Source organism: Bacillus rossius, chromosome 1 (assembly GCF_032445375.1).
Source record: "Bacillus rossius redtenbacheri isolate Brsri chromosome 1, Brsri_v3, whole genome shotgun sequence".
Lineage (NCBI taxonomy): Eukaryota > Metazoa > Arthropoda > Insecta > Phasmatodea > Bacillidae > Bacillus > Bacillus rossius.
The window spans coordinates 145,420,360-145,446,733 of NC_086330.1; the positions used below are offsets into that span (position 1 = coordinate 145,420,360).

Genomic DNA, 26,374 nt, shown 5'->3' on the forward strand with positions numbered 1-26,374 from the left:
CACGGGGAAGCTGCAAGGCGTGAGAACGACATAATGTATCGAAATAACGTCCAATGAATAGCCATCCATCAGAGAAGTTATATAAGACGAGATTAACTGCAATGAGCGCATGTAAACACACACACACACATCACATATATAACACATTACACAGAAAACAACGGTATGTACTTTTATAAAAAATTCCTTTGGAAGCGAGTTGCTAAGAAATAGTTTGTAATACTACAAGAAATATATTGTAAATTTGTACAACACAAGGCTATGGTTATTTTTGCACACATTAAATACGTTTTTTGAGATGATAGTTCACAAAAATTGGCGCATAATTTTATATTTTAATTGATTTTTCATTCAAGAATTTTTTTTAAACCATGGAAAAATAAGCGAATATTGAACTATTTTATTTTGGTTTACCATGCGTATTAACATGCACTGTGTATACTGTAAAAATATGCAGGGAACATTTTACAAATAACTTTAACTATTGGAGGTACTGGGAAATCACAAAGCATAAATGCCCCGGTTTTCATACAAACCCAGTATTACTACGAACATTTTTTTTGTTTGCTTTCATGTAAATGTACATATTTATAAATACCTGAATTTGTAAATGAATATTTCAGATCCATTTATAAAACAAAATTTTTAATGTATGGATTTTAAGACAATGCGCTAAAGTAATATTAAATGAAATGTAAATTATTAAAGTGTCTTGGCCAAAGATTTAACAAACAAGGACATACAAAATTTTTATGGGTAGTCTATATATAATGTTATATAATACATTTATACATATAATTGGCCTTTGAACATTACAAGTTGGCCACCGTTTCTTTATGCATAGCCGTGAAGCATAAACAACTACATTTAATTTCTTTCTTTTACCTATGCTTGTGAGTGTGATAAACAGAAAGTATTTGTAGATATATTCTAATCCCATGTCAACAATACAAATACATAAAAGGAAATTGTCTCTCTGTGACTTGCCAAATATCATAAAAAAATAATGTATATTTTTCCCTTCAGCAATTTAAATACTTAAACAAAATCTAAGGTTTGTTTTGTTTATCTGTATCAATAAAAAGATTTTACTCATGACTGCGTATTCTATTGACTTAAAATTCAAACAATTTTTAGATACCACACATACGAATAATATTATTAGATTGTGATATATCAAACGGTAGCGAAGATGTGATGCCAATAATTATATATCAAAAAATAATAGCAAAGTATGATTACATATATCTGTAAACTAAAAAAAATTAAGATTGGTTTGTAAGTTTGATCAATAAGTCCCATGCAGTAACCTCAGTTATTGTGGATTTTGATTTTTTTTTTTTTAATTAGTTCAATATTCCCAATTTCGGACAAAGATGCCAATGCATGTTATCGAGTTGGTGATTCCACTAATGTGTTACTGTTTGCTCCTAGATGCAAAAAAAAGTTTACATGTAATCTTTGATGTAAACTTAATATAAGTGTATATCGTACTTATTAAAAAAACATCAGTCCAAACTTTTATCTAAATACCCGTGTGAATTATTTTATTCACGTTAACGTAGTCGCGAGAACAGCTAGTTAAAAACATTTTTTTTTTACTTTATACATTATTATATAGTGTACGTTATTATTTGATGGAAAGTAGTTCATTGTTTTGAAAATACGGCGAAAGGTTGTAAAAGAGCTTTTTTAAAGGTATTTTTTACGACTTGATGTGTAACACGACAAACCGACGCGAAACACGTCCAAGGTCGCCGACTTCCCGCGTGGGCAGAGACCGGCCTCTCTCGAACTCGCGCTCGGCGACCAGAGACTCCAGTGCGCGCCCTGCCCTGCCCTGCGCTTGTTTTTTTTTTTTTGACGTGTAACACCTCGGCTCACGGAATACGGCATTTGGTGGGAGTTATTTCGTGAATGCGTCGGAATTCAAGGAACAGAAATGTGTTAACAACCTCGGTGCTGCCATCTGCGGCCGATGGCACTAACCAAGGTTCGCAAAACCAAAGGGATGTTTTTACATAATTAACTTTTTAATGAGGCAGTATTTTAATATAATACTTGCCGAAAATCAGGTCCAAAGCCGGGGTTTAGTAATTTTTTTTCAAGTCATTTTCGCCTTTTTCGAAGCCGTTTAGTTATATAGTTAAAAATTTCAGTTTACTAACCAAATGATTCGATAGTTGACGTAGCTGCTTCGACAGCGAATTCTAGCGGCGGGTGCGGAAACTACGTGGGATTCGCGGCCGGAATTGTCTATCGGAAAGAACTCGAAAAGTATGCCCGTTCATGTACGAAAACTGCACATATGACTGTGCAGTGGAGTGGTTAATTTAAAACTAAATTAAACAGTCATGCGTGCACATCATACTGCTGTATGCATTTTCGGTATCGGGAGAGAAACAAACACTAGAATACGCTTATATGTCATATGTAAAGAGACATGTCATTTTTCAAGAAAAAATCTAGTCGCCCATTATACTGCAGTAAAGTATGCCTGCGCTAACGACTGTTCCCTTGGAATTGGCGGTAGTGTGCAAGAAAAGCAACTGCACTAATTGGCCAGACCATTCGGGACGCGTTTGTTACCGCAATAACCACGAAACACTGACAAAATTGCATAGCTTTAACACACAGCTGGTATGAAAACGTTTTCGTGAAAACAAAATGGCCTTTTAAGAGGTTCAAACCCCTCCAACAGGCCTATAATTAGGGACTAGAAATATTCTCAGTATCATTGACCTCCAGTATAGACTCCAGTGCTCTGTACCCTCGCGCAAGTAACACGCGGTCATTGGCTGCTCACATGCGAGAATGTATCAACTGGGTAGCCTGTGATTCGTCAATCTTTTGGTGGAGGTTTTTTATTGGCCCAGAGACCTCAAAACGCGATGTGAGCCAGTAGCATAAAACAAAATTATATGTGCTTGAATTATAGCATATCGCAAAATGAATCCGCGGATTCTTCCTGTCACTAGTGCTGCAGCGTGTCAGCGAGCGCAAACATTTCCACGGCGTTTGAAAAGAGAGAAAGAAATGTAACAGCGCGACGCATTGCCATATCCAGTTATTTTCTAATTTTGTCCAAAGGACTCCAGAGCAACAATTTTAGCTGTTAAAATGCATTCGCTAGGAGCAGGCATTTCTCGCGAATAAATCTGAACGCCTATAGGAATGCAACAAGGTATACCCGCAGTAGGGGTTTATTCCTTGGGATTAGCGGCCGTCTACGAGAGAAGTCGTTGCCTTATTTCACCGAGCCACTCAGCACGCGTTTGCTTCCGCAATGAATTACTGTGTTGGGTGTTGTAACTCTGAACATACACCTGATAGAAACTTACCCAATCACGAAACACTGGCGATGCTACAGTGTTTAAACTTTCAGCTAGCCTCGAAATCTTTCCGCGAAATGTGCGTGCCCCTATGCATTCCCAATCCTCATCCGTAGGGGCATGCGTTTTTCGCGAAATAATTAGCTCGCTCGTTAGACTGCAACAAGGTGTGCCATTGTTCCCTTGTGATTGGCGGTCGTCTGCGAGAGAAACCACTGCCCTGTCTGGCCGGGTCATTCAGGACGAGTTTGCTTCCGCACTGGGTGGCTGTGATTGGTGCGCCGACAGTAGACATGCACCTGGAATAAACCCAGCCAACCACGAGACACAGCAAATGCTATAGAGTTTTAGCACACAGCTGGTCGGAAAATCTTTTCGCGAAAATCACATGGCCCTACTCATCCGACATTTCGTAAGCAAAATTTAAAAAATTTTACCTAAATGTGAAAATAAATCACATATTGCAACGCAGATATCTCTTTTTTTTAATTCAACAAACTACAAAACCTAACTATTAACCCATGTTTAAGAGCAACGTTTTGTAATTATAGCGTCATCGAGTGGAATAATTGCCACATTTTTAAAAATTTTCAACGTAATTTTACTCTGGTTAAAAATTATCCAGGGAGCTTTTTTGACGTGACAACGTCTAATAAATCGATGAACGCCGGCTGCACGCACGAAAAAGTGTCCCACTACGGATGTCCCACTACGGATGTGTCCTGTTTGCTCATTGTACGCATGCGTGGGATCTCTCTTCCACTCGATTGGAACAAACATCGATTTGACGTTTCAATCATATTTTCGTCGTTTGAATTATTAATATTATGTAATTTAACGATCGTCCACCGATTTTCAGCACAATCGGTACGGTTATTTAAAAGTAATGTTGAATATTCAAATACGTTTTGAACCAACAATGGTGTTTTACAGTTACACATAATAATTCAAATTACACCCGGGATCTTTTGCACAATGTTTTAAAAATATTGTAACACATTATAAATAAGTTTGGTGTATTTGGAATGCGTATTTGTTATAAAGTCGTGTTATAAAAACGAAATAATATTATTCCTCTAGTGTGAAAAAATGTTTTATACATATATATATATATAACATCTGAAACTTTAATTTTCAAATATGGCCTAGTGGCTGTCAGGTTAGCATGGAAGACTTCCATTATAGAGGTTGTCGGTTCGAATCCTGGCAGCTACAAAAAAATTTTTGTACTTGTAAAAATAAATAAGACGCACGCAACATTTCAAAAGTAATATATTTAAATTATTGAATGCAAATAAAAGTAACTTTATTAATTAAATTGTACATTTCATTTCACTCCTTCTTTGTATCCATACAAAATAGTGATAATTCAATAAAAATAATTCAATTTTATTCATAAAAGTATGCAGAGGTAGATTTTATCATAAAAAAGATAGAAAAATTTAAAAAAATTCTTCCTCAAAGAATATAATATTTTTAATGCCTAAACGGTTTGGTTGCAAAAACCTATTACGGCTCAGTCTCAGGCCGAATATGATATTTCCTTTTCTTCTGGATCAATCATTTCATCAATGTTTTGTTATGACGTTGTCACGTTAAACTATCGTCCGTAAACCATCTTTACAGACAAGCAATTTTTTAATTTACAGTTATCTTCGTAAATTAACGGGTAATGATTTCGCTTACATCGACGCTCGAATCCACAAGAGTAATCTCGGTAAACCACAAAAACATTCAAAAACTTGTTAAGTCAACAGCAAGACCGCCCTTGTCCCTCACACCTGCCTGTTTACCCTGTTCTCAGCGGAGCACGGAACTAGGAAGTTAAAACAAGGCGTAGTTTTTACGAAGATTCTGTTATCTGAAATTGGGAAGAACTCATCATTTATTTAAGGTAATTTCTTCGTCAAAAAGTCCGTAAGTTTACAGTATTTTCTAACAGTGCAGAGACCTGCAAGTTCACGCTATTTATCTGGCGGCAGTCTAGAATTAAAATTGTTGTACACTGAATGTACATTATCATCGGATCACGAATTATTTTACACGCTCAGGACTAGGGACAGTGAAAACAAAAGCGAGCGAGTATTTCAGTAACCGCCCGTGATTTGTAACATCTAAACCTCGGTAACGAGCGAAATTCAGGTTACGTTGATTAATAATTTCAGTAGGTAACTACTCCCTGATGATGGCCACTGCAATGTCGACCGAAACGTCGGTGAATTTATCGCCAAGGACACAGCTACAACCCAGAAGCCTAGCTACTTTTCGTTGATTAGAGTTACGAGCAACTTTTTTTGTCCCTACTCATCCAGTTTGCAAAATTTTCTCGCGTTTACGCATTATTTACCATCCCTAGAAAAATGAAAAAAAAATACTAAGAATTTTTTTTAATAATCAATTCGTTTATTTCTTGTGTGCGAATTTTAAAAGGAATAATTAACACGGAATTAAACGTGATGAACATAAAATTTTAAAATGACCTTATAATATAAATTATAGAACATATTTATTAATATTCACTTTATACAAATTACTTCCAGGAATGACTTCGTACCACAAACTATGTACCTATTAACACAATGTGTATTTAAAAAACAACACTTATAAAATTATTGAATTTATACTGTATATTATACTTTATACATTTTAATTTCACAAAAGTATTTATAACGTATTAGAAAAGCCACATAGCAATGCAGCGTACTGTTTATGACTAGCATCTCTCTCTCTCCCTCTCTCTCTCTCTCTCTCTCGCTCTCTCTTCAAACTCCATGGGAATGTTTGGGCTCGCTGACACGCTGCAACACAAGCGCCAACTGCTGGCCGCGCCGAAACATTGAATAGCACGCACTTCTCCCTACTCCCCGTTACACATTTTCGTCGCATTCACGAAATTGATCCGTCCAAAATGCCGTATAACGAGAGCTGAGATGTGACACATCATAAAACCTCGGATAACATCCCACTCGATCGTGTGCGATCCGGATAGAAGGTGATCGTGGCCAAACAATAACGCGAGTGTTTCAGGTGTCTGTCCATTAAGGGGGCAGTATCCTAAATTATTTTGCTTTAAAAATTTTCGTGTTTTTGCTGATTATATACATAAACAAAAATGTAAATGTTCGTTCGTTGAAAATCTTAAATCTCCGAAAGCTCTTCGCCGATAGCTTTGACATTTTTAACCAACGTTTCATTCGAATACGCGCGCGCGTGTGTGTATATATATATATATATATATATATATATATATATATATATATATAGTTATTGAGAGATGGAGAGGGATACCCTATATACAGATATATAGAGAGATAGAGTGAGGGATGTATATAGACGTACAGAGAGAGTGAGACAGATAGGGAGATAGACTGAGATATAGATGTATAAAGAGAGAGATGCTTTATATGTGTATACCTACTTCAAACAAATTACAAAAAAAAAATGAAAGAGGCATAGCAACGCATGCTAGGCATTAGCTAGTTGTAAATAAATTCATGATATAACTATCGTCAAATACTGTTTATAAATTGTTATAAATTTAATACATAATTATTTAAAAGGTTTTAGAAACTTAAAGGCCAATTTTTACGTCAACCCTAGCATAAACTAAGAACATGTAATCGTGTTGTATACAGTTTTTAGTTAATCGTTTCAGAATAGCCTTTGACATGTATTACTTAAGTCCAAACTCAATAAAAAAACTGGATTTTCCAAAACCCTAAATAATGTTGTAGGATTGAGTGGAAAACAATATTTTTTTCATCAAAAATTTAAGTAATACAAGACAAAGGCTACACAAAACGATTAATTAAAAACTGTATACGATGATTACATGTTCTTAGTTCATGCTAGATTTGACATAAAAAATTTCCTTTAAGTTTCTCAAAAAACATGAAATAAATAATTATAAAATTTTAAAATCATTTGGTTAATATTAACGATTGTTTGATTATAAATATATTAAAAATAATGAGTCAAAACACGAAATTATGGAAGTGAAATAAGTTAGATATTACCCCATTAACTGAGGTGTTTCTCGAAGATCCATGCAAGAGCCAGCAATACACAAGGCCGGTAAGTAGAGACCGGAAACATTCGCAGGTTCAATGACCTCTAGGCTAGCATCCACTATCCTCTGCTTTTCTCAAGCATATCCACATGTTCATTGGCTGTTGACCTGTGAGGCGTCTCGAATTGGAAGCCTGTGATTCGATGCTCTTTATGGCTGATGGATTCTCATTGGCTCAAGAGACCTCTCCATAACCTGCGGGCCAATAGCTGAATCAGCAGAATGGTAAATGTATTTAAATTTCAGCCTATCGCGAAAGGAATCCGCGATTTTTTCCGAACACAAGGAGGCGCCATGAGACCGCGACGACACAGCCAGTCGTCTCGGCAGGTATTCCCGGATTAGCTGTCTTCGCTCGCGCCGAGATAAAGACGAAAGATGTTTGGGAGAAACGTTTTGAACGCCAGGCCAATAAATACTGCGGAACTCTTTTATTTTTCCTCTGCGGAAGACAATGCCGGAGTTCGTTGCCAGCTGCCAGGGTTCCGCCGTTCTCGTCGGACGCAACGGCGCGCCCCGAGGAGTGCGGTGGTATCCTCAATTACGTCGATTATCATATTCCGTGTTTCCCACACGTTTTTAAATAAATACAGAATATAACCACAATTAAATGTTTATAAACTGTTGTTTTTCTTGCTGTGTAAAAATTTTAGCTCTCGGTATACGGCATTTGGTAGGAGTTGCAATTCAAAGTTCACAGCGCCAAAGATAAACTTTATATTATTAAATGTTTAACGAATTTTAACAAGACGAGCAGTGTTTTAATAAAATTACTTGTCGATAAGCTGGTACAAAGCCAGGGTTTAGTTTTTTCAGGTCTTTTTCGCTTTTATCGGAGCCGTTTCATTATATACCTATAGTTTAACCTTTCGCTCTGCAAATCGAATGATTCGATATTCTACGTAGCTGCTCCAGCAGCGTATTCTAGCGTCGGGTGCGTAAACTACGTGTGATTCGCGTCCAGAAATGTAGTTAACACTATTTTCGTATATTGACCCACTCAGCATTATTTAAAAAATATATATATTAATTTCGTGTCCGAGTTTCATATTATATGTTTATTTGCAACATGAGAACACCTAAATTAGCACGTTACCGAGGTTACATGTTACACATCACTGGCGAGTACTGAAATACTCGCTCACATTTTTTCTAATAAGCAAACATAGGCTATATTTAATTTTTTATGAACTTAACGGCAAACCTGAAAGCATGAAATAATGTGGTGTGTATATATATATATATATATATATATATATATATATATATATATATATAAACCTTTCGTATTCAGCCTTCGTCTTAAAATTCTTTATTCTTATTGTACCATTCATTAGATCAATACAAAATTAGGTTTTAGCTAAACTATATAAACCTGAGTTTTTTAAGGTTTTGTAAAAACCTAATTTTAATTGATTTAGTGAATGATACACTAAAATTAAAGAGTTTTAAGACGAAGGTTACATACGAAAGGATAATCCAAAACTGTATACAACATTTCATGATTTCATTACATGTTATGACCGACATGCATTTGCCTTTAGGTTCATAAAAAACTTAAAAATGTCATTTTTAATATAAAACAGCTTTTATAAACAATTTAATGTGGTTATAATAAGATTTTATTTAAAATTTTGTGCAAAAACACGAAATATTATAAATAAAATAATTTAAGTACTAAGCCCTTTATGTGAAATCTGAGCTTTATTATTACTAAACAACAGAAATTCTCGAGTTATTTTACATGACCGAGGTAGAATTCACTTTCTTGTACAGAACCCAGAGAGTGTCGTTTGTTGTTTGGTTGCTGTACTTTGTACCCACTATAGTGATTGGGGCAACTCATTGTTTGTAGTTTGTTAAAGATTTTTTTTTTGTCCTTCATGAATCGACCATTCCCATTAATACATGAACCAATGGAAGAGGTCAGTAAATGTATAACTATTTGCAAACTAATCTGTGGCCAAATAATAACGTGAATTTTGCCTGCCCCTTATGTACATGCGTTATTCGTAGAGGCATGTATTTTTCGTGAAAAGATTTCGGGACTAGCTGAAAGTTAAAACGTAATAATAAAAATAAAGAAACAAGAAATGAATGAAAAATTACAAAAAAAATTCTGGCTTGTACTAGAACTCTATCGTTTCTCAAAAAAAGAGAAGTTCACAAGCCAGAATTTTTTTGTAACTTATTAATTCGTTTTTATTATTTTTATAAATGTTTTTAAATTTTATATTTTTCTGTAATTTTCTAATATTAAGGAAAACCTGCGTTAGTTTTCTCCGTGTGCTCCTGATTATTTCTGTCTTTGTATTGTCGGTTTTCTCCGAGTGCTCATAATTATTCCTGACGAGACTTCTGTTGATCTCCGAGTGCTTCTGGTTATTTGTGAGAAATCGATATCTGCATGAAATATTTTTTACTTAAGAGTCATGCAATTTTATTCAAAGTTATATTTAATTGGTGAATTTCTGCTACCAAATTATCACTAAAAATATTTTCTTTCAGGTGGAATTCGAACAAAAAACATTCATTACCCAGTCCAATAATATGTGATAAGACTGTTGAGAAACACTATAATGCAAGACTAACTACCTTCTCCTTGATGTCTATAGAAGCTTATCTTCTCTTGCGATCGTTAGTGAGCATCCCACATCCCAAATAAAACAAATAAATAATTTTTACCTCAACACAACACGTGTCGTCATCTGTTGTTGAAAAGCAAAACAACTAGCGACATGTTTCTTGTACGAGATAAATTGTGGGCGAGTCTTTTGGTACTCACCAGTGACAAGAAACATCTAACCTCGCTAACGTGCAAATTGTGTTTTTAACTACATTTCTGGACGCGGATAACACATAGTTCCCGCAACCGCCGCTATAAATCACTACCGGAGCAGCTACGTCGACTATTGAATCATTTGATTAGCAGACCGGCTTTGGACCTGATTTTGTCAAGGAATTTTATCGAAATTCCGCACATCTTGTTAAAATTTATCAAACAATTAATACTTTAAAGTTTCCCTTTGGCTTTGTGAACTTTGGTTCGTGCCATCAGCCACAGATGGCTGCACCGTTGTTGCACATTTCCGTTTGATGAGACTTTCGTTCCATTCTACCAAATGCCGTATACCGACAGTTAAGGTTTACGTCAAAATTTAATTTCCGGGAGAAAAAAAAATACGTGGTTATATTTTACCAAAAGATTTTCCGAACAAAAAATTCGCTTCAAAAATGTTTCCCACACTCATATCTAGCTCTAGTACGCCACAAGGGCACGTGAAGTATGCAGGTCGCAAGTACATGAGTGTGTACTCTAACTCGGGCACGGCATTGACGACTGCTCGTTCTTTAAGTGCCTTGTGAGCAGAGGAAAGAACACGGGAGGTGCAAGCCAGCAGTGGCGTCCCCACAATTTGAGGGGCCCTGCGCTATTTATTTATGCGGGGTCCTCATATTTTTGAGAGGGGCCTTACCGCGGAGGCCGGGGATAGAAGGATAAATGTGAAATAATCCTCCCTCGTGTAAAATAGTCAAGAATGGATGCAAACTTTACTGTAGAGATAATTTTTTTTAATATGATGTCTGGGATGGTTTTGTGGGTGATTTCTAACAGTTTGCCAACAAATTATTTTGCCGCTGGAACCCCCATCTTAACAAACACTCAATTTTGTTTTGCTCATTATCTGCCAAAAATGTTTGTACTTTTCATTCTGAAAGTAGATTAAATTTTCTATAGTTGGAGACCAAGCTGGGTTTTCTGAAATAGGTACGTTTTTTCTATTAAAAATTGGAGCATAATTTTAAATTTTAATTGATGTTTCATTCAAGCATAATTTTTAAACCATGGAAAAGATAATCGAATCTTCAACAAATTTACTTTATTTCGTTTTATTAATCTTATTAAGTGCGCAGTCAATACTGGAAAGCTATTCAGGGAACGGTTTGCAAATAACTTTAACTATTGGAAGTAGACTACTGGAACAACACAAAGCATCAATGCCCGGGTAAGAATCCGAACACAGTATTACTGTAAACACTATTTTATAGTGTTACAGTTGTTTTCATGTAAACATACAAATGTACAAATATTTGTAATTTTATATGAAAATTAGTTTCATGTACAAAAAAAATGTTTACGTAAGACGCAACACCGCTGTTCTGAGAACTGGCTTAAGGCTCGCTCTCAAACGCCGTGTTTTTTTCTTTATTACTATTATTTATCCTGTAAATTTATCACGATAGCGTTTTTGCATTTTTGTTTTTCATCTTGAATTTTCTAAACAGATATTTACTAGATGCTATCAAAAAGTGGTAAAAGAAGTCACCAAGTGTTAATATCAGCTGTGTAATTTTTTATAGATCGAAAATTTAGTTTGGAATACATCTGGTGGAAAAATTTGAGGCCCAAAACCAATGCGAGAGATCTATGGGAATCCGTTAATTAATATCTAGTAATGATAAGGTAGTTAAATAACCAACATTACGAGTGGTACCAAGCTTTTCACATTCGATGGGTTTTTTTATCTTCTTATTTTCGTAATTTCTTTTATTTAAGGGCTTTTTAAAATTTTTAACTCAAGAACTCCATTGCATTTGTTTTTCTGCCACAAAAATTTTCAACAGTTGTTTGTTCACTTAGTGTAATATCGTGAGTTTAAAAATCCACGCAAATTTTCATAATTATCATATCTTGCGTGACCTTTTACACCCGTGTTATTACACTAAATGAATATATTATGAAAATATTTGTGGCAGAACAATAAATGCAAGGGAGGTATTGAGTTAAATTTAAAAAAGAAACACATTAAAAGTAATAACGGAACAATTAAAAAATCAACATGGTGTGTGAGAACTTACACAAAATCAGGCCGAACTGTCAGTTCGGACTTAACAGTCGGAACTACTGTGTGTGTGCAAGGACGGTGGGCTGATGAGTCGGAAATGATGTCTTCCCGTCAAATCGGACGAGAGCACTAGGTCCGAACTGCCGTGTGTAGGAACATCGTCTCGCCAGCCCAAACTGTCAGTCCATCAGCTGAGTATCGTGGCAGACATTTTAGTTAGTACTCTTTGGTTGCTTTTCTATCCCCCCCCCCCCTTTTTTTTCTAACTAAACGTTCCTTCCCTATTCTACGATCCAACAGAAACAGTAAACCACAATACTGATCGTAAGTGGGGAAGGCTTCAGTGCAGTCCAAACTGTCAGTTCGGACTGTTCGTTCTTGGACTGATCGTGTGTGGCGATGAATGAGGAAAGTGCCCAGCGCGCGCTGGCTGCATCAAGGAGCGGGGTGTGTGGTGGGAGGTGACTGCACGGTTAGGGAGGGGAGAACGAGGTGGGAGGAGGAGAAAGGAAGGAAGGGGTGGGAACGGAGGCCAAAGCGTCATCGGAGCACGTGACGTTTTGCCGGTTGTGGCGCGCAAAGTATCAGGCGCGCAGAACCAGCGAGGAGGTCTCCCGACTACCAGGACGTGGAGGCTCGGCGCAAGAGCGGCGCATCTCGCGCATCTATCTGCACACGTGAACGCGGCGCGCGGTAACAATGCGTGCGCGCTCGGCGTAACATCGGACATCCGCGCCGACCGGGAAACAGGAAGCACGGATTGAACGACATCGCACGCACGCACTCACCGCATGCACAGTTCGTACCCTCGGAATGAATCAATCCTATCCCAAGAATTTCCCCAGAAAAAAACATGTACAGGTTATTACTTTTAACTTTTATTCGAATTCTATGCTGAGAAATGTTTATTAAAAAAAAAGAGCGAGTCTTTCAGTACTCGCCAGAGACGTGTATCATCTAACCTCGGTAATGAGCAAATCCATGTGTTCTCATGTTGCAACTACACTTATAATACGAAACTCGGACACGAAATTTAACGTAAATTTTTTAAACTAACGCCGTGCGTGATACATATAGGTAAATTGTAGTTCCACTATATTTCTGGACGTGAATCACGCGTATTTTCTGCACCCGCCGCTAGAAAACCGCTGCCGGAGCAGCTACGTCGACTATCGAATAATTCAATTTGCAGAGCGAAATTTTAGGCTATGTAATGAAACGGCTTCGATAGAAGCGAAAAAGACTTGAAAAAAATACTACACCTGCTTTGGACCTGATTTTTGACTAGGAATTTTATTAAAATACTGCGCGTCACTTTAATAATTCTCTGTGTAAGTCCTAGTCGATAAGCTTATTTTCAACAAATAAAGTAAATGGCCCTTCTACCCGGGCACACAAACGGTGTGCGGAACTTCAGAAGAAACCACGTTAGTTGAAAACTGTTTGAGATAACCGAGTGATGTGACTGTTTTTCGAAAATCATTTAAGAATACGATGAGGGTGGATGAGTAGATCTGTTTCCGTATCTCGTTTCTCAGCTGGTTTTTTTTTTGTTTGTTTAGGAGAGTTAAAAGGACTAAAACGCGTGTTTTCAGAATAATTTGTAGTAATGAAACGCCCGGTAAATCTCGAAAGCACCCAAGGGCCTTGCATTACACCTTTATCTTCATTTCTCCGCCATCTAATGTCATGGTTACCCTTCGATCTCATAGTTGCCTTGTGTACGACTAGAAGACTACGAGCCAGTTCAGAGCCTCGCGCTTAGACGGTACACCGCGCTAGAAGCACCAGCGGATGTCGCACTTATCATCCCTAATCGCTAGCCCAGATCCCTGACTAGGAGGACCCCTGAATGGAGGTATCGCAATCCATGCGCCAATAAAAACGAAGAGAGAGTGTGCTAGAGATACCAAAAATGAACTTAAAAATAATGCGAGAAAAATACTCCATGCACACATCAGACTAAAAGAAATATCAAGGCTTCCAAACATCTCACTGTCCAATTCGTAAAGAAGGAATTCACACCTGCTAAACAATTTTCACAAAAAAATATATTATACAGTTATACAGAAAAGAAAATATATTGTAAAAAATTTGCATGGAAAATAAATGTGAAGTAAACATTTTGTAGCTGACGTGAATGGTGGAGTTTTTTTCTTTTCTTCTTTCATTCTTTTTTTAATTTGACAGATTACTGTATATATATGTATGTGTATATATATATATATATATATACACACACCCACACACAGAAGCGAGAGACAGTGAAATCGCGCAAAGCTTCGCCGAGTTAAAACAACAAATGTAATAATATAAAAAAATACGTGATGCGGGAAAACTCCCTCATCAGTCAGTTTTATCATGCAATAACGCACATGCAAGATTAATTTTGCCAGAGACGAAAGAACAAACTCATATTATACACGGAATTACTCAAACACTTAAAAAAAATTTATAAACACGGTGCATGTCTAGAATAAAAATAAAGACTACTCCAGATTTGCCCTTCGCGGTGGACAGAAAACAGGAGCTATAAAAACTGAAACATAAAAGAATGTATGCGACATTTTATAAAAACTTTTTACTGCATAAAAAAATTGGAAATAACGCTGCATTCCTATACAGTAAGAATTACGTTGACTCATTTTGCAACAGGAATACATTACAAAGAAAAAAATTATGTGTACTTTAACAAAAGATTCCTTTGGAAACCAGTTGCCAAGAAAAGGTTTTTCATACTACAAGAAAGATATTGTAACTTTGAACAAAATGTACAAAATGGTTATTTTTATGTATATGAAATATGTTTATCGAAATGATAATAACTATTTTTCACGTAAATTGGTCCATTATTTTATATTTTTATTGATATTTCATTCACACATAATGTTTTTTAAACCATGTAAAAAATCATTGATATCAACAATTTCACTTTATTTTGTTGTATCGTGCTTATTATGTGGGCAGTTAATTATGGAAAGGTAATCAAGGAACGATTTATAAATAACTTTAACCATCGGAGATACTGGGAATCACAAACCATAAATTCCCGGGTAAGAATCCAAACCCAGTATTACTGCGAACACTATCTTGTAGCGATACAGTTGATTTCACATAAATGTACAAATGCACAAATATCTGGAATTTTACATGAATATTTATGTTCCATTTACAAACTGTTCACTTATAAATTTACAACAATAAAATTAGTGCAGATTTAGAACATTCTTAGGTCACAAGTTAGACTGTATAACATTACAATTTCGCATCTCATTATTTGGCGACAGTCCAGGATGCAAATATTCTGTACCCTTGAACGTTCCTGGTCATTGGTTCACGACTTATTCGACACGCCCTGAAGGACCAGATGCCAATGAAAAACGCCGAGGATAACATCTTACCGAATAATGTACGACCCGGAGCGAAGGTGACATGTGGCAGCAGCTGATGACACGTGACATCGACTTGATTACGGACACGTTTGTGGAATCTAGCCGGGCACCAGAAGATGACTCGAATTCTGCAGGTCTCTTTATTAATTACTAGCTGACCCTGCGAACTTCGTACCGCCTAACAGTCAATGAATGTCGTGTTAACTTTTAGCTAAACATAATTTAGGATTTTATTAACGTAAAAAAATGAATACTGAAAATTCAATAAAAGTACAAAAATCAAGTATTTCAATGGCGTGTCAGCAAGACATTTGCTTTATTGAAGCTATGTATTTTGCTGTATGGGTTGCACTCGGGTTGATTCTCTTCAGTGAAGCACCTTGTGATAATATATTTTTCGTTTTGTTATCAGGCGCAAGAACAAATAAAGCGGATGGTTTGCCGACACGTGAACATGCCATGAACAATGACCATGAGAAAAACATACATTTTCTAGATTTAGACCACAAACACTAAAGGATTGGCATTGTAATTTATTAATCGTCATGGCGAATGCAAGATTAATCGGAAATTGAATTCATTTAAACTCAAAGGGCATATCGGTTGGGATCATCGGAATCCTCGGAATGAGTACTTCCTCACCTTTGAATTTTCCGTTAAGTATCATCGCGTGAATCACATTGATCACCAATTTTCTTATCACCAAACGCGTTTTATTACGTAGTTTTGGTTGGTTTAGATTTAGAAGCATGATGACTAACTACCAAGCCAACCTTCAGTTGTAAATTGTGCGGTGGTAAGCCAGGCACATCTAAGAAGTTTAAACATTCAGTTGGATAGTTGGTGGCTGCGTCTTCGTTTGTTACATAGTCAATAGATTAGAATGAATGCAGAGTGCCAACGATTGGATTCTGAATTACGAAGTTTAAGTCAGCCACATCTTTGTTCTTAGCCGCCGAAATTGCTCACTCACTCAACCATTAGTTATTTATGTGGTTAGCAATGATGTTCGGGAACACTTTGTTGATGAGCTCGTCTTTCGATGAGACGAAATTGCAAAAATTCGGAGGAAATGAAATCAATCCGCTCTTGTGTTTGAGAAGCACGAAGTCGGGCCATACTAACGCGGCGCTATTCTCTTGCGATTTCTCGTCCTTCAGTGGATTGATTCGCAATGTTCCGAAGCCTAATTGCTACGGCCTTGTTGGGAAAGATTAGATCTTTTTTGCGGCATTGTTAATAATAAAAATACTTATATTTATTAATAACACTCGCACAATTAAACAAATCCACCGGTAACCTTTATATGTTTTTTTTTAAAACAAATCATAGACAACATAAAACAAAAACAAAATTACACTTTCGCGACTTACAGCTTATATACTGACAGGCAGTGGCACTGGGATTTTCCAAGAGTTTCTCATACATTCTGTGTTGTCAATCTTTTTTTTTTGTGGTAGTGCTGTAGTGTTAATGTGATTGGGTGATTAATTTCAATTAATTTTAATGATAATAGTAAACAATCAATCACAAAATTGGTAAAACTAATTGTCCCAAACATGGCGGCGACAAACGGTTTAGAGCTTTAGTTTTTTTTACTCTCGCTACTTTATTCTTTAGAATAGCTTTGCGGCTATTGTTTGGCAAACATAGAGAAATAACACATAGATTGTACGTCTGTAATGTATGGCTATGGCAACCTGCGTGATATGAGCTCTAAATTGCGGAATATGGCGTAGTTCCAAACCTACATTTAAAAATATTTGTTATTTTTTTGTGAATTTTATCAATATTTTAATAGTTATTCTGCTATTCGGGGCGGAGACGAAAAAAACAACAAATCAGAGATCATTAAAATCGGTCCAGCCGTTCTTGAGTTATAAATGGTGAGAGTAACCCGACTTAGTTATATATATATATATATATATATATATATATATATATATATATATACACACACACACACACACACACAATAACCATGAACACATAGTAGTGGGTTTTTTCTAGTAACAGGATGAACTATCTAACATAAATTATTCGTTATCTGCTGTTTATTGGTAGGGGCATGTAATTTTCGTGAAAGGATTTAGAGACTAGTTGAGAGTCAAAACACTGTAGCATCGTCTGTAGTTCGTGATTAGGCGAGTTCCTTTCACGTACATGTCCACTGTCGGAACACCAATCACGGCCATTCCGCACGGCAGCAAACGCGTCCTGAATGGCCTGGACAATCGCTTCTCTAGCAGACTGTCACCAATCATAAGGATGAAACCGCTGTCGCGGACATACGTTATTGCAGTTTAATGAGCGTTCAGACATTTTTTCGCGAAAAATACATGGGCATATTCATTAGTCGCTGCACGTTTTAAGGCAAAATTTAAGTATTTCGCTAAATAACTTGGCATTCGCACGGCTGATGACTAAAATGATTACCAGTGGCTCTACTTCGCTGGGCGGAGTCCCACATGAAAGTAACCAATATGTTTCAGTAACCTGAACAAAATTTAATGCTGAGACCATAACCGTTGTTGCCATGGTTATGTTTAGAAAACTCTAGTACAATCTTTTATTTTTTTAGCATAAATTTTCCAGTTAGCTAAAAATCAAAGGCAAAGTTGGGTATTCGTTCACGTCATTGAAAATATATACATATACTTAGCATAGTTGTAGAAATAAACGATAGTTTAAAGAACAAAGATTTTGTTGTGCGGGAAAATATCTATATTTTCACCTCATAATAGATTTCAAAAGAGTATAAGACAAATACCGCAGTGTTCTCGTCACTCAAGATGGGAATGTACAACACACTAAAAAAATTGCCCGGTCACGCAAGGCTTACAGCCTATCTCATGTAACTTGTTTTCAACTGGATAACAGCACCAGTGGTCAACGTAATCCTTCTGCCACTGTTGTTTCTGTCGACAGTTGTTGTAAACAACTTCACGTGGTAGTCCGTGTTCGTAAAAAAAAAAAGCCTGATTCTTTGGGAAAATGGTAGCACTGGCATACGTCTTTCAAGATATGTCAAATTCGATATGAGTTTTATGCAACTATTTTTAGAAATGACGAGACGTGCCGGTGTTTCAAGGGGCTCCCACCCGAGCACACATACGTAGTGCCGAGCTTCAGAAGAAACTTCGCGATTTGAAAACTATCAAGACATCCGAGTGGCGTCTGTTTACGAGAAGCATGTGCTGAGGGCGGATGAGTAGTCCTGTTTCCGGATTTCGTTTTTAATTATTTTTTTTTTAAGATGAGTGAAATGGCTAAAACACGTGTTTCAGACTAATTTTTTTGTAGGCATATAACATCCAGTAGAGATTCTTGAAAGCATTTAAAGGCATTACAGTACACCTTTATCTTCATTTCTCAGCCACATAATGTTATGGTTGCCGCTGAATAGTTGCCCCATGCACGACGAGAAGACTGCGTGTCAGTTCAAGGCGATACCGTCTAGAGGCACCAGCAAGCGTCGCACTGATCATCCCGCCTCACTAACACAGATGCACTCCTGACTAAGAGGGTCCTTTCAGAGGCACGAATCTAAAAGCTCTGGGACCGCTAAGGGCGACATTAACTCGTGACTCACACGCCTCTTCGCCTCTACGCGCCAGGCACCGAACTAGTTTGCAGTCTTCTAGATCTAGACGATAGCGCGCCTCTACGAATATTTAAGATAATTACTATCTGCGCTTCTGTATACCATTTTCAATACTGTGTGTAGTTTTTTCATACCTAAAAACGTCCGTGAGAACACTCATTCTAGCCTATTCACTGTCCAAAAAGTACACGTTATAGACGAAACCAAGGAACTAAACTTATGTAGACAAGTGCAATGGCTCTGGAATACTATCCGTAATCAAACACTTTCAAGGAATCTTGACCGATGTGCAAATGGCGCGCTGACAGCCGGAGCTCTGCACGCCGTCTGGCGACCCGGCCTGGTCGCCTGGTGCTTCTGGAGCGGTGTCGCCTCTGAACTGGCGCGCAGTCCTCTCCCAGTGCACAGGACATGGGTGGTAACCACATGGCGGAGGAATGAAGATGAAGGTGTAATGCAAGTGCTTTCAAGAATCTGTACCTGGCGTCTCATGTATAAAAAAATTATTCAGGAAACACGTGTTTTAGCCTTTATCACGCTCCTAAAAGTACAGTTTAAAGAAGATATAAGGATACATAATAACCCATCCACCCTCAGCGAGTTCTTAAATGGTTTTTTTCGTAAACAGACACCACTCGGGTATGTGGAGTGGTTTCCAAAAGGCGTGGTTCCTTCTGAAGCTCTGCGCGCCGCACGTGTGCCCGGGCAGGCGGGCGCCATGAGGGCAGCAGAAGGTGAAGTAAGCAGGGATGCTGGAGGAACTCCCGGGACGGCCTGCTTGCCGCTCGGAGACCTCCGAGACCAGCCACGACGGAGGGTTATGCGCCTGTGCCGCAGCTGCCCGCGTCCACTTGACGCGCCCGCCCCGCCGACGGGACCAATTAAACCACACCGCCAGCTGGCGCAGCTGGCAACTCATTGTTCATCGACGATGCTGGACTCACAACAGTGCGACGGACGCGATGCGACAAAAAAAAAAAGCCTTATCAGTAATGACCGGAAAAATTCGCGGATTCATTTCACGATATGATAGAATCCAAACAACTGTACCTTTATATTGCTTCTGTGATTGGCTCACAGTTTATCTGAAGGACTTTGAGCCAATGGAAAAACTTCAACCAAAAAAGTATCGAATCGCAAGCGTCCCAGTTGACAAGTGTCACGAGTCAATAGCCAATGAGCAGGTGGCATTTGCCCGAGTGTGTAGGAGATTGTGGATTCCATCCTAGAGTTCATAAAAGGCGCGAATTTTTCCAGTCTCTACTTATCAGGAACATGCTGCTTTCACAAACAACAAAAAAACTAAAACAAAAATAAACTATTCTTTACAGAAAATGTGAGCGAGTCTTACGGTATTCGCCAGTGATGAGTAGAGACCTGCAAAATTCGCGGTTTAGATGGCCTTTAGGATAGACTGCACATACCCCTGTACACTCGGGCAAATAACGCAAGTTCATTGGCTGCCGACTTGTGAGTCGTCTCAGCTGGTTTGTCTATGATTCGATCCTTCTTTGGTTGAGGGTTTATAACTGGTTGAGATTCGTCCAGATGAACAGTAAGCCAATAGCAAAATTATCTAAGAGGCATATGTGTTTGAATTCTAGCCTATCACCGAATGAATCCGCGAATTTTGCAGGTCTCTAGTGATGAGTAACATCTAACCTCGGTAACGAGGTTAATTCACGAGTTCTCATGTTGCAAATACACTTATAATACGAAACTCGAACATGGAAATGTAACGTAGAATTATTTAAAATAATGCCGAGTGTGGTAAAAATACTAAAATTGTGTTTTCAACTACAGTAATGGACACGAATCACAAGTAGTTCGATAAAGGCGAAAAAGACTTGAAAAAAATATGAAACCTCGTCTTGGACCTCATTTACGACAAGGAATATTATTAAAATACTGTTCATCTTGTTCGAACTCACCAAACATTTAATACTTTGAAATTTCCTTTTTGGCTTTGTGAACTCTGGTTGGAACAGATGGAAGCACCGTGGTTACACATTTCCATTCCATGCAACTTCTGTTCCATTCTCGAAATTACCTACTCCTAAATGCTGTATACCGATAGCTGAAATGTTACACATCAAAAATGTTTCTCGCCATTATATGTGCACCACAAAAAAAAAAAAAAAAAAACATGAATTTTATAATATTACTTTAATAAGTCCAACCATATTACTAAAACTAAATTCTGCCGTTTATTTCAGCGAAGTCAAGCCTATGACGCGAAGAATGTCACGCTGCCGTCACAGGTAGGACCGCGGGAAAGTAGTGACGCACCTCAGGTACGCAAGACGGGGTGATTCTGCAGTGGTTTGTTATACTACCTTTAACAGTGTGAAGGTGAAAGGACTAAACAATTTCCGCGAGGAAGTCCAGACCACTAGACATAACGGCCATAGTTTCGAACTTTACTAGACACCAAATGAATTCGCAACATAGCCGGGTCTCTAATTGTAGGTTTTTGATTTTTAAATGGATAAGAGTTTTAAATCTAACATATCACCTAATATTATGGTTGTTAGTAGCAGTGGCGGACTCATGGGGGGATATCATCAACCCCCCCCCCCCTCCTTGGGGCAAGAAGTTTGAAAAAAAAAAGTGGGAAAATATCAGTGAGGGCATTTTGTTACTGTGTGAGAAGCCACGTCGCCTACAGCTACTACGATAGGCCCAAATGTCAGTGTGTTAGTGTCAATAATACGTGTGCAAATTTAATGTTTTGTTTCAAAATAACCCTCATTCCCCCTAACCACCGAAACAATTTTCTGTGTCCGCAACTGGTTAGTAGGAGGGGCTATATATTAAAGTGAATTCATGTACACTACGCCAGTGATAGTTTCTAATTTCCCTAAAAAAAATTTAATTTTTTGTCAGTGTTACCACTTCTCACGTGGTAATATTCGAGCCTTATTAGCTTGCGGCGCTGAGACCATGATTTAGCCAATATTTTAATGAGAAAAACAAAGCAGTAAGTTGTGGGGGAGGGGTTTACAGTGCTAGTTTTACTTCTACCTAATTTATGATTTTTGTATTTGAAATTGATAAAATATAGTTCTTTCGCAGGCTTAAAAACAAATATTCGTAGTTGGCTATTGTATAAATTCTATTACGGCCTGTAAATATTAATATTTTTAAAGGGCCTGTATAATGAACTCGCTTAAATGATTAATTAGAAATAGTGTTAAAATGTTGTAAGTATTTGATGTATTCCATGTGTTTTGTACTCTTGTGTAGGTATGTACAACTAGACAACCTATTAAGTGTTTTATATTTCCTTAATTTTTTTGCAATGAATGTACTCTGTTCAAAGGCGTAAATTCGGGTTTTTTGATGGAAGGAGGGGGTGGGCATGAGGACAGGGACCCCGTTTGGAATCTGAAGGGGCCCCCTTGCGCTTGCAAAACCAACTATGACGTGATAATTATAAACGTTATCACGCGGGTCCTCCCTGAAAATCCTTCAGATTTTTGCCCCTGCTATGTAGTATGCCTTACTTTATATTTTTAACATGTCCTTTACCATATTCAGCACCATCTTATCGGTCCAAAAGATGCATGTATATAAAAGAAATAATCATCTTCCCTTGCTAGGCTACGAGCCTGATTAACACGTGTATTATTCTGCCGCATTTCATGTTGACAATCACGGTTCAGGCAACTAACAAAATTTCGTTTAAGGTGATCGTTACAAAAGTGGAAAGGTATTGGCTATTTTAGGTCAGAAAAATGTAAAATCGTACTGTAAAATCATTACAATTTTTTTTTTATCCTAATGTATTCTGAAAAACGTGATAGTTCTGAACGGACTTTGAAGACGGGGTGAATTATGTGGCTAGTAAATTTTAAATATAATAAAAATTGTAACAAGTAATTTACAGCGACTTGGATAATTTTCCATCAGTCATTCTATAATTATAATATTGGTCTCGTTTTTACTGCTTTTTATCCCACAATTTTCCCGTACTTCATCGCCCTTCCCATCACCGAGTCTTTCAGGATCAAGTACAACATTTAAAAAGCCGGTTTGGGAGTAAAAACAAACGATCATAAGTATTGCTCAAAAATACTATATTTCGGATTATCTTTCACGAAAAGGCGCTTCTCGGTATATTACCAAATCGCACACCCAGTTAAATAAGTTCTGTAACTCCAAAAAAAGTTCACTTTTGACTAAATACACTTGCGCCATTATTTTACTGGGTTTGAGATACAAATTTCTATAGTAAAATAGTGAAGTATTTCAATTACATTTTTTTTTCACACGAAACAGATTAACAACAGTATTTTACTAAAAATATTTCACGTAGTTAGTAAAAAAAAACTTTTTTTTTTTTTTTTTTTTTTTTTAGTTACAACACTATTTTACTGGTTGTACGAAATAAGGTGCTCTCAAAGAATCGCACGCCGTTATAATAGGTACTTTTCCATTTTGATGCTGCCAACACACAGAAGACTTAAATAGTGGTGAAAATGTATCTCATATAGGTATATTAGATTGACGATCATGAAAGTTAAGCAATTAATAAAACATTAATATCATTTTTTTGTTCTTATATTTATTAAAATATTTTCCGTTCTTAAAATTTGTGTTCAAACTTAGGTTAAAAATATTTAATAGAAGAAGCTAAAAAAATAAACCTACTTAAAAACCTTTTATAATTGTAAAGGTTGCCGGCAATAGCTATGTTGCTGACATTTTGGAGGTTATTTCATCCGTCCGTCCGTCCGTCGAAAGTTGAAACTTGGTAAGGTTTTGGCGGACGGACAGACGGATGGAATTTTCCGGGACATCTGATTGGATGCTGATCACGTGATCATGGATGGACGGATAAGACTGATCATTGTGTCCAGCTTCAGTCGTTGTCTACGACTACGACTACTGAAGACCAAGGCGAAACAAGTGACAATGGAGACGGTACCTTTGCCTGGAACGTAATGCCGTGCTGGAAGGCCTCGTCCGAGTGCAGCGGGATGCGGGTGTCGTACTCGTCGTTCTGCACCAGGTTGTACTGCTTCTTGGACGGCATGTCGACGCCGACTGCCGCGCAGGACGCACGTGGACCGACGACGCCTCTCGCCGCACGCGCACGCGCACATCCGACAACCACCTAGCCCGTCTTCAACCGCCGTCTCCCTCCTGGCACCGCACTTGGGAACGCACCTTCCGCGGCACTTTAAGGAACGCACCCGGCAAACGTCATGCACACCACCGCGTCTTCCCTGCACCCGGTTTCATTAACCCCCGGCGGACCTAACGACGCCGCCCGCTGGGGTTCCTTCGTTAAAAAAAAATTGTAAATCTGGCAACGCCGGCCGGCGGAGCAGGACTGACCGGCGGAAGAGGGGGATGAGCCGCTACCTCCCCCCCACAAGGCGCGGGACAAACAGAAATAGCCCAGACGCGGTGTGGTTCACCGTCTCCCTTCTTTATCCTAGTCGGGACGGGAGCCCCTCCGGCTATTCCTCTCTCGCTTCGCCTAGCATACTAACCCACACACACAGCACGCGCGTTTTTTTTTTCTCCTCTTCCTTCTGGTGGCAAGATCAGGAGCCTTGCTTTCGCTATTTTATTTTTCAAAGGTCGGTACCTGTTTCGGAGGATATTTTTTGAACGAAAGTGGTGAGATGCTTCTTTGAGATGAAAATATAATACACGTTGTCTTCTCTCTTTAACACATTCATCCGGCAATCGCGAACAAGAATACGAACGAAACTCATTAGTAGTGTTGTTTTACCGCACAATGAAACAGCAGTGAACTAAACGCGCGAGACGCCAAACCAATCACACTCCAGGCAAGCGGCTTCGGTGGTTTGGTAAGTTCCGTGATCACGAGTTCGTCGCGGCCACAAGTACACCTCCCCCCTCCCACAAGACAACAATCACCACACGCCGCGCCGGCAGAGCCGCGAACCGGTCTGCGCTCACCATTCCTCGCGCCCGCAACTCAAAAACTTTGCCAACTCCCGCCCATCGGCGCGTCACGTTCCTGGAAGGGGGGAGTTGCTGGCTACGCGCGCGCTATCTAGCGCCTACACTGCACACTTCTTGCGCGCAACGACTTCTCGTTCGCACGCAACTGAAAGCGCGTGACATCTAGGGAGTACATTTTCAACTACCTGCCTACCCGGCGTCATCATACTTTGTTAGCAACCGGTATTTTAGTACCTATCTTTTCGTGATTTCGAAATTCATTTATAACGATTCGAAAATAGTATAGAAGTATCTTATGCGTCTGTCAATATAATTTATAATATGAGTCAAAGGAAATTATGGAGGTGGATAGCGAATTAAGTAAAAATATGCTATTAGCTCAGTTAGGGAACTAAATTTTGCCATACATCATCAAACTTTCACACCAAATGTCATTAAATAGTTTATTCAAAGGACTATTGAAACTGGAAAAAATGTATTGTGTTTAATGGAATGACCGTCTAGAGAAACTAAGGTCCCGGGTGTAGGGTTACCAGACACTGATAATAAAAAAGGAGGACATTCATCTCGCAAAAGGAGTACATTTCACTAAAAAGGACAATATATATTTTTTAAAAGCCATGAATTAATTACAATGGAGTACGATATTTTACACTGTTTTGGCATTTAATACAGTTTCAGTATAAAGAATCAAACAAACTACGCATATACAGCATATTAAAAACACGTTTTTTATGTGATAACTATTTTGAATACAATGGATTATGTGAATAACCAAGTACATCAATCCTATACAAAAAAAACACATGTTAAAAAAGTGAATAACCCAGTATAAACACACTGTATCCAAAACGCAACATAATATTACATATACCACAAAAAATAACATATCTTCTTGTGAATAACAAATGAATGTTATAGTTTGTTGCAGGAACACCAATAAGCTTAATATTTACATAAATACCAGACATATGCATTTAATATTTTTCAGATGAACTAATTTTGTTTAAGATTTTAGGTTTCTTAAGCAGATATGAGTAAAAGTTTTCGCAGGTTGTTTCTTTGAAGTTGTAAACTACTGTGGTGATGGATTTGACAGTTTCTGGTAGAAGTCGGTTTCTCTCCTTTTTCCACTGACTGCTTATCATGGAAAAAATTCTTTCAACCGACGCAATGTGTCCTGGTAT

The 26,374-nt window shown here is 37.9% G+C and overlaps 1 protein-coding gene across 1 annotated transcript in view; it reads right to left on the minus strand.

Annotated features, from left to right (window-relative positions):
• LOC134546247 (carboxyl-terminal PDZ ligand of neuronal nitric oxide synthase protein-like) overlaps positions 1-25,282 on the minus strand; it is a 765,750-nt gene extending 740,468 nt beyond the window's left edge. The window contains exon 1 of the mRNA XM_063388932.1: positions 24,175-25,282. Within this exon, the coding sequence (XP_063245002.1) occupies positions 24,175-24,282 (108 nt within the window). The 5' untranslated portion in view covers positions 24,283-25,282. The remainder of the gene's footprint in view (positions 1-24,174) is intronic.
• Positions 25,283-26,374: the final 1,092 nt, after the last annotated feature.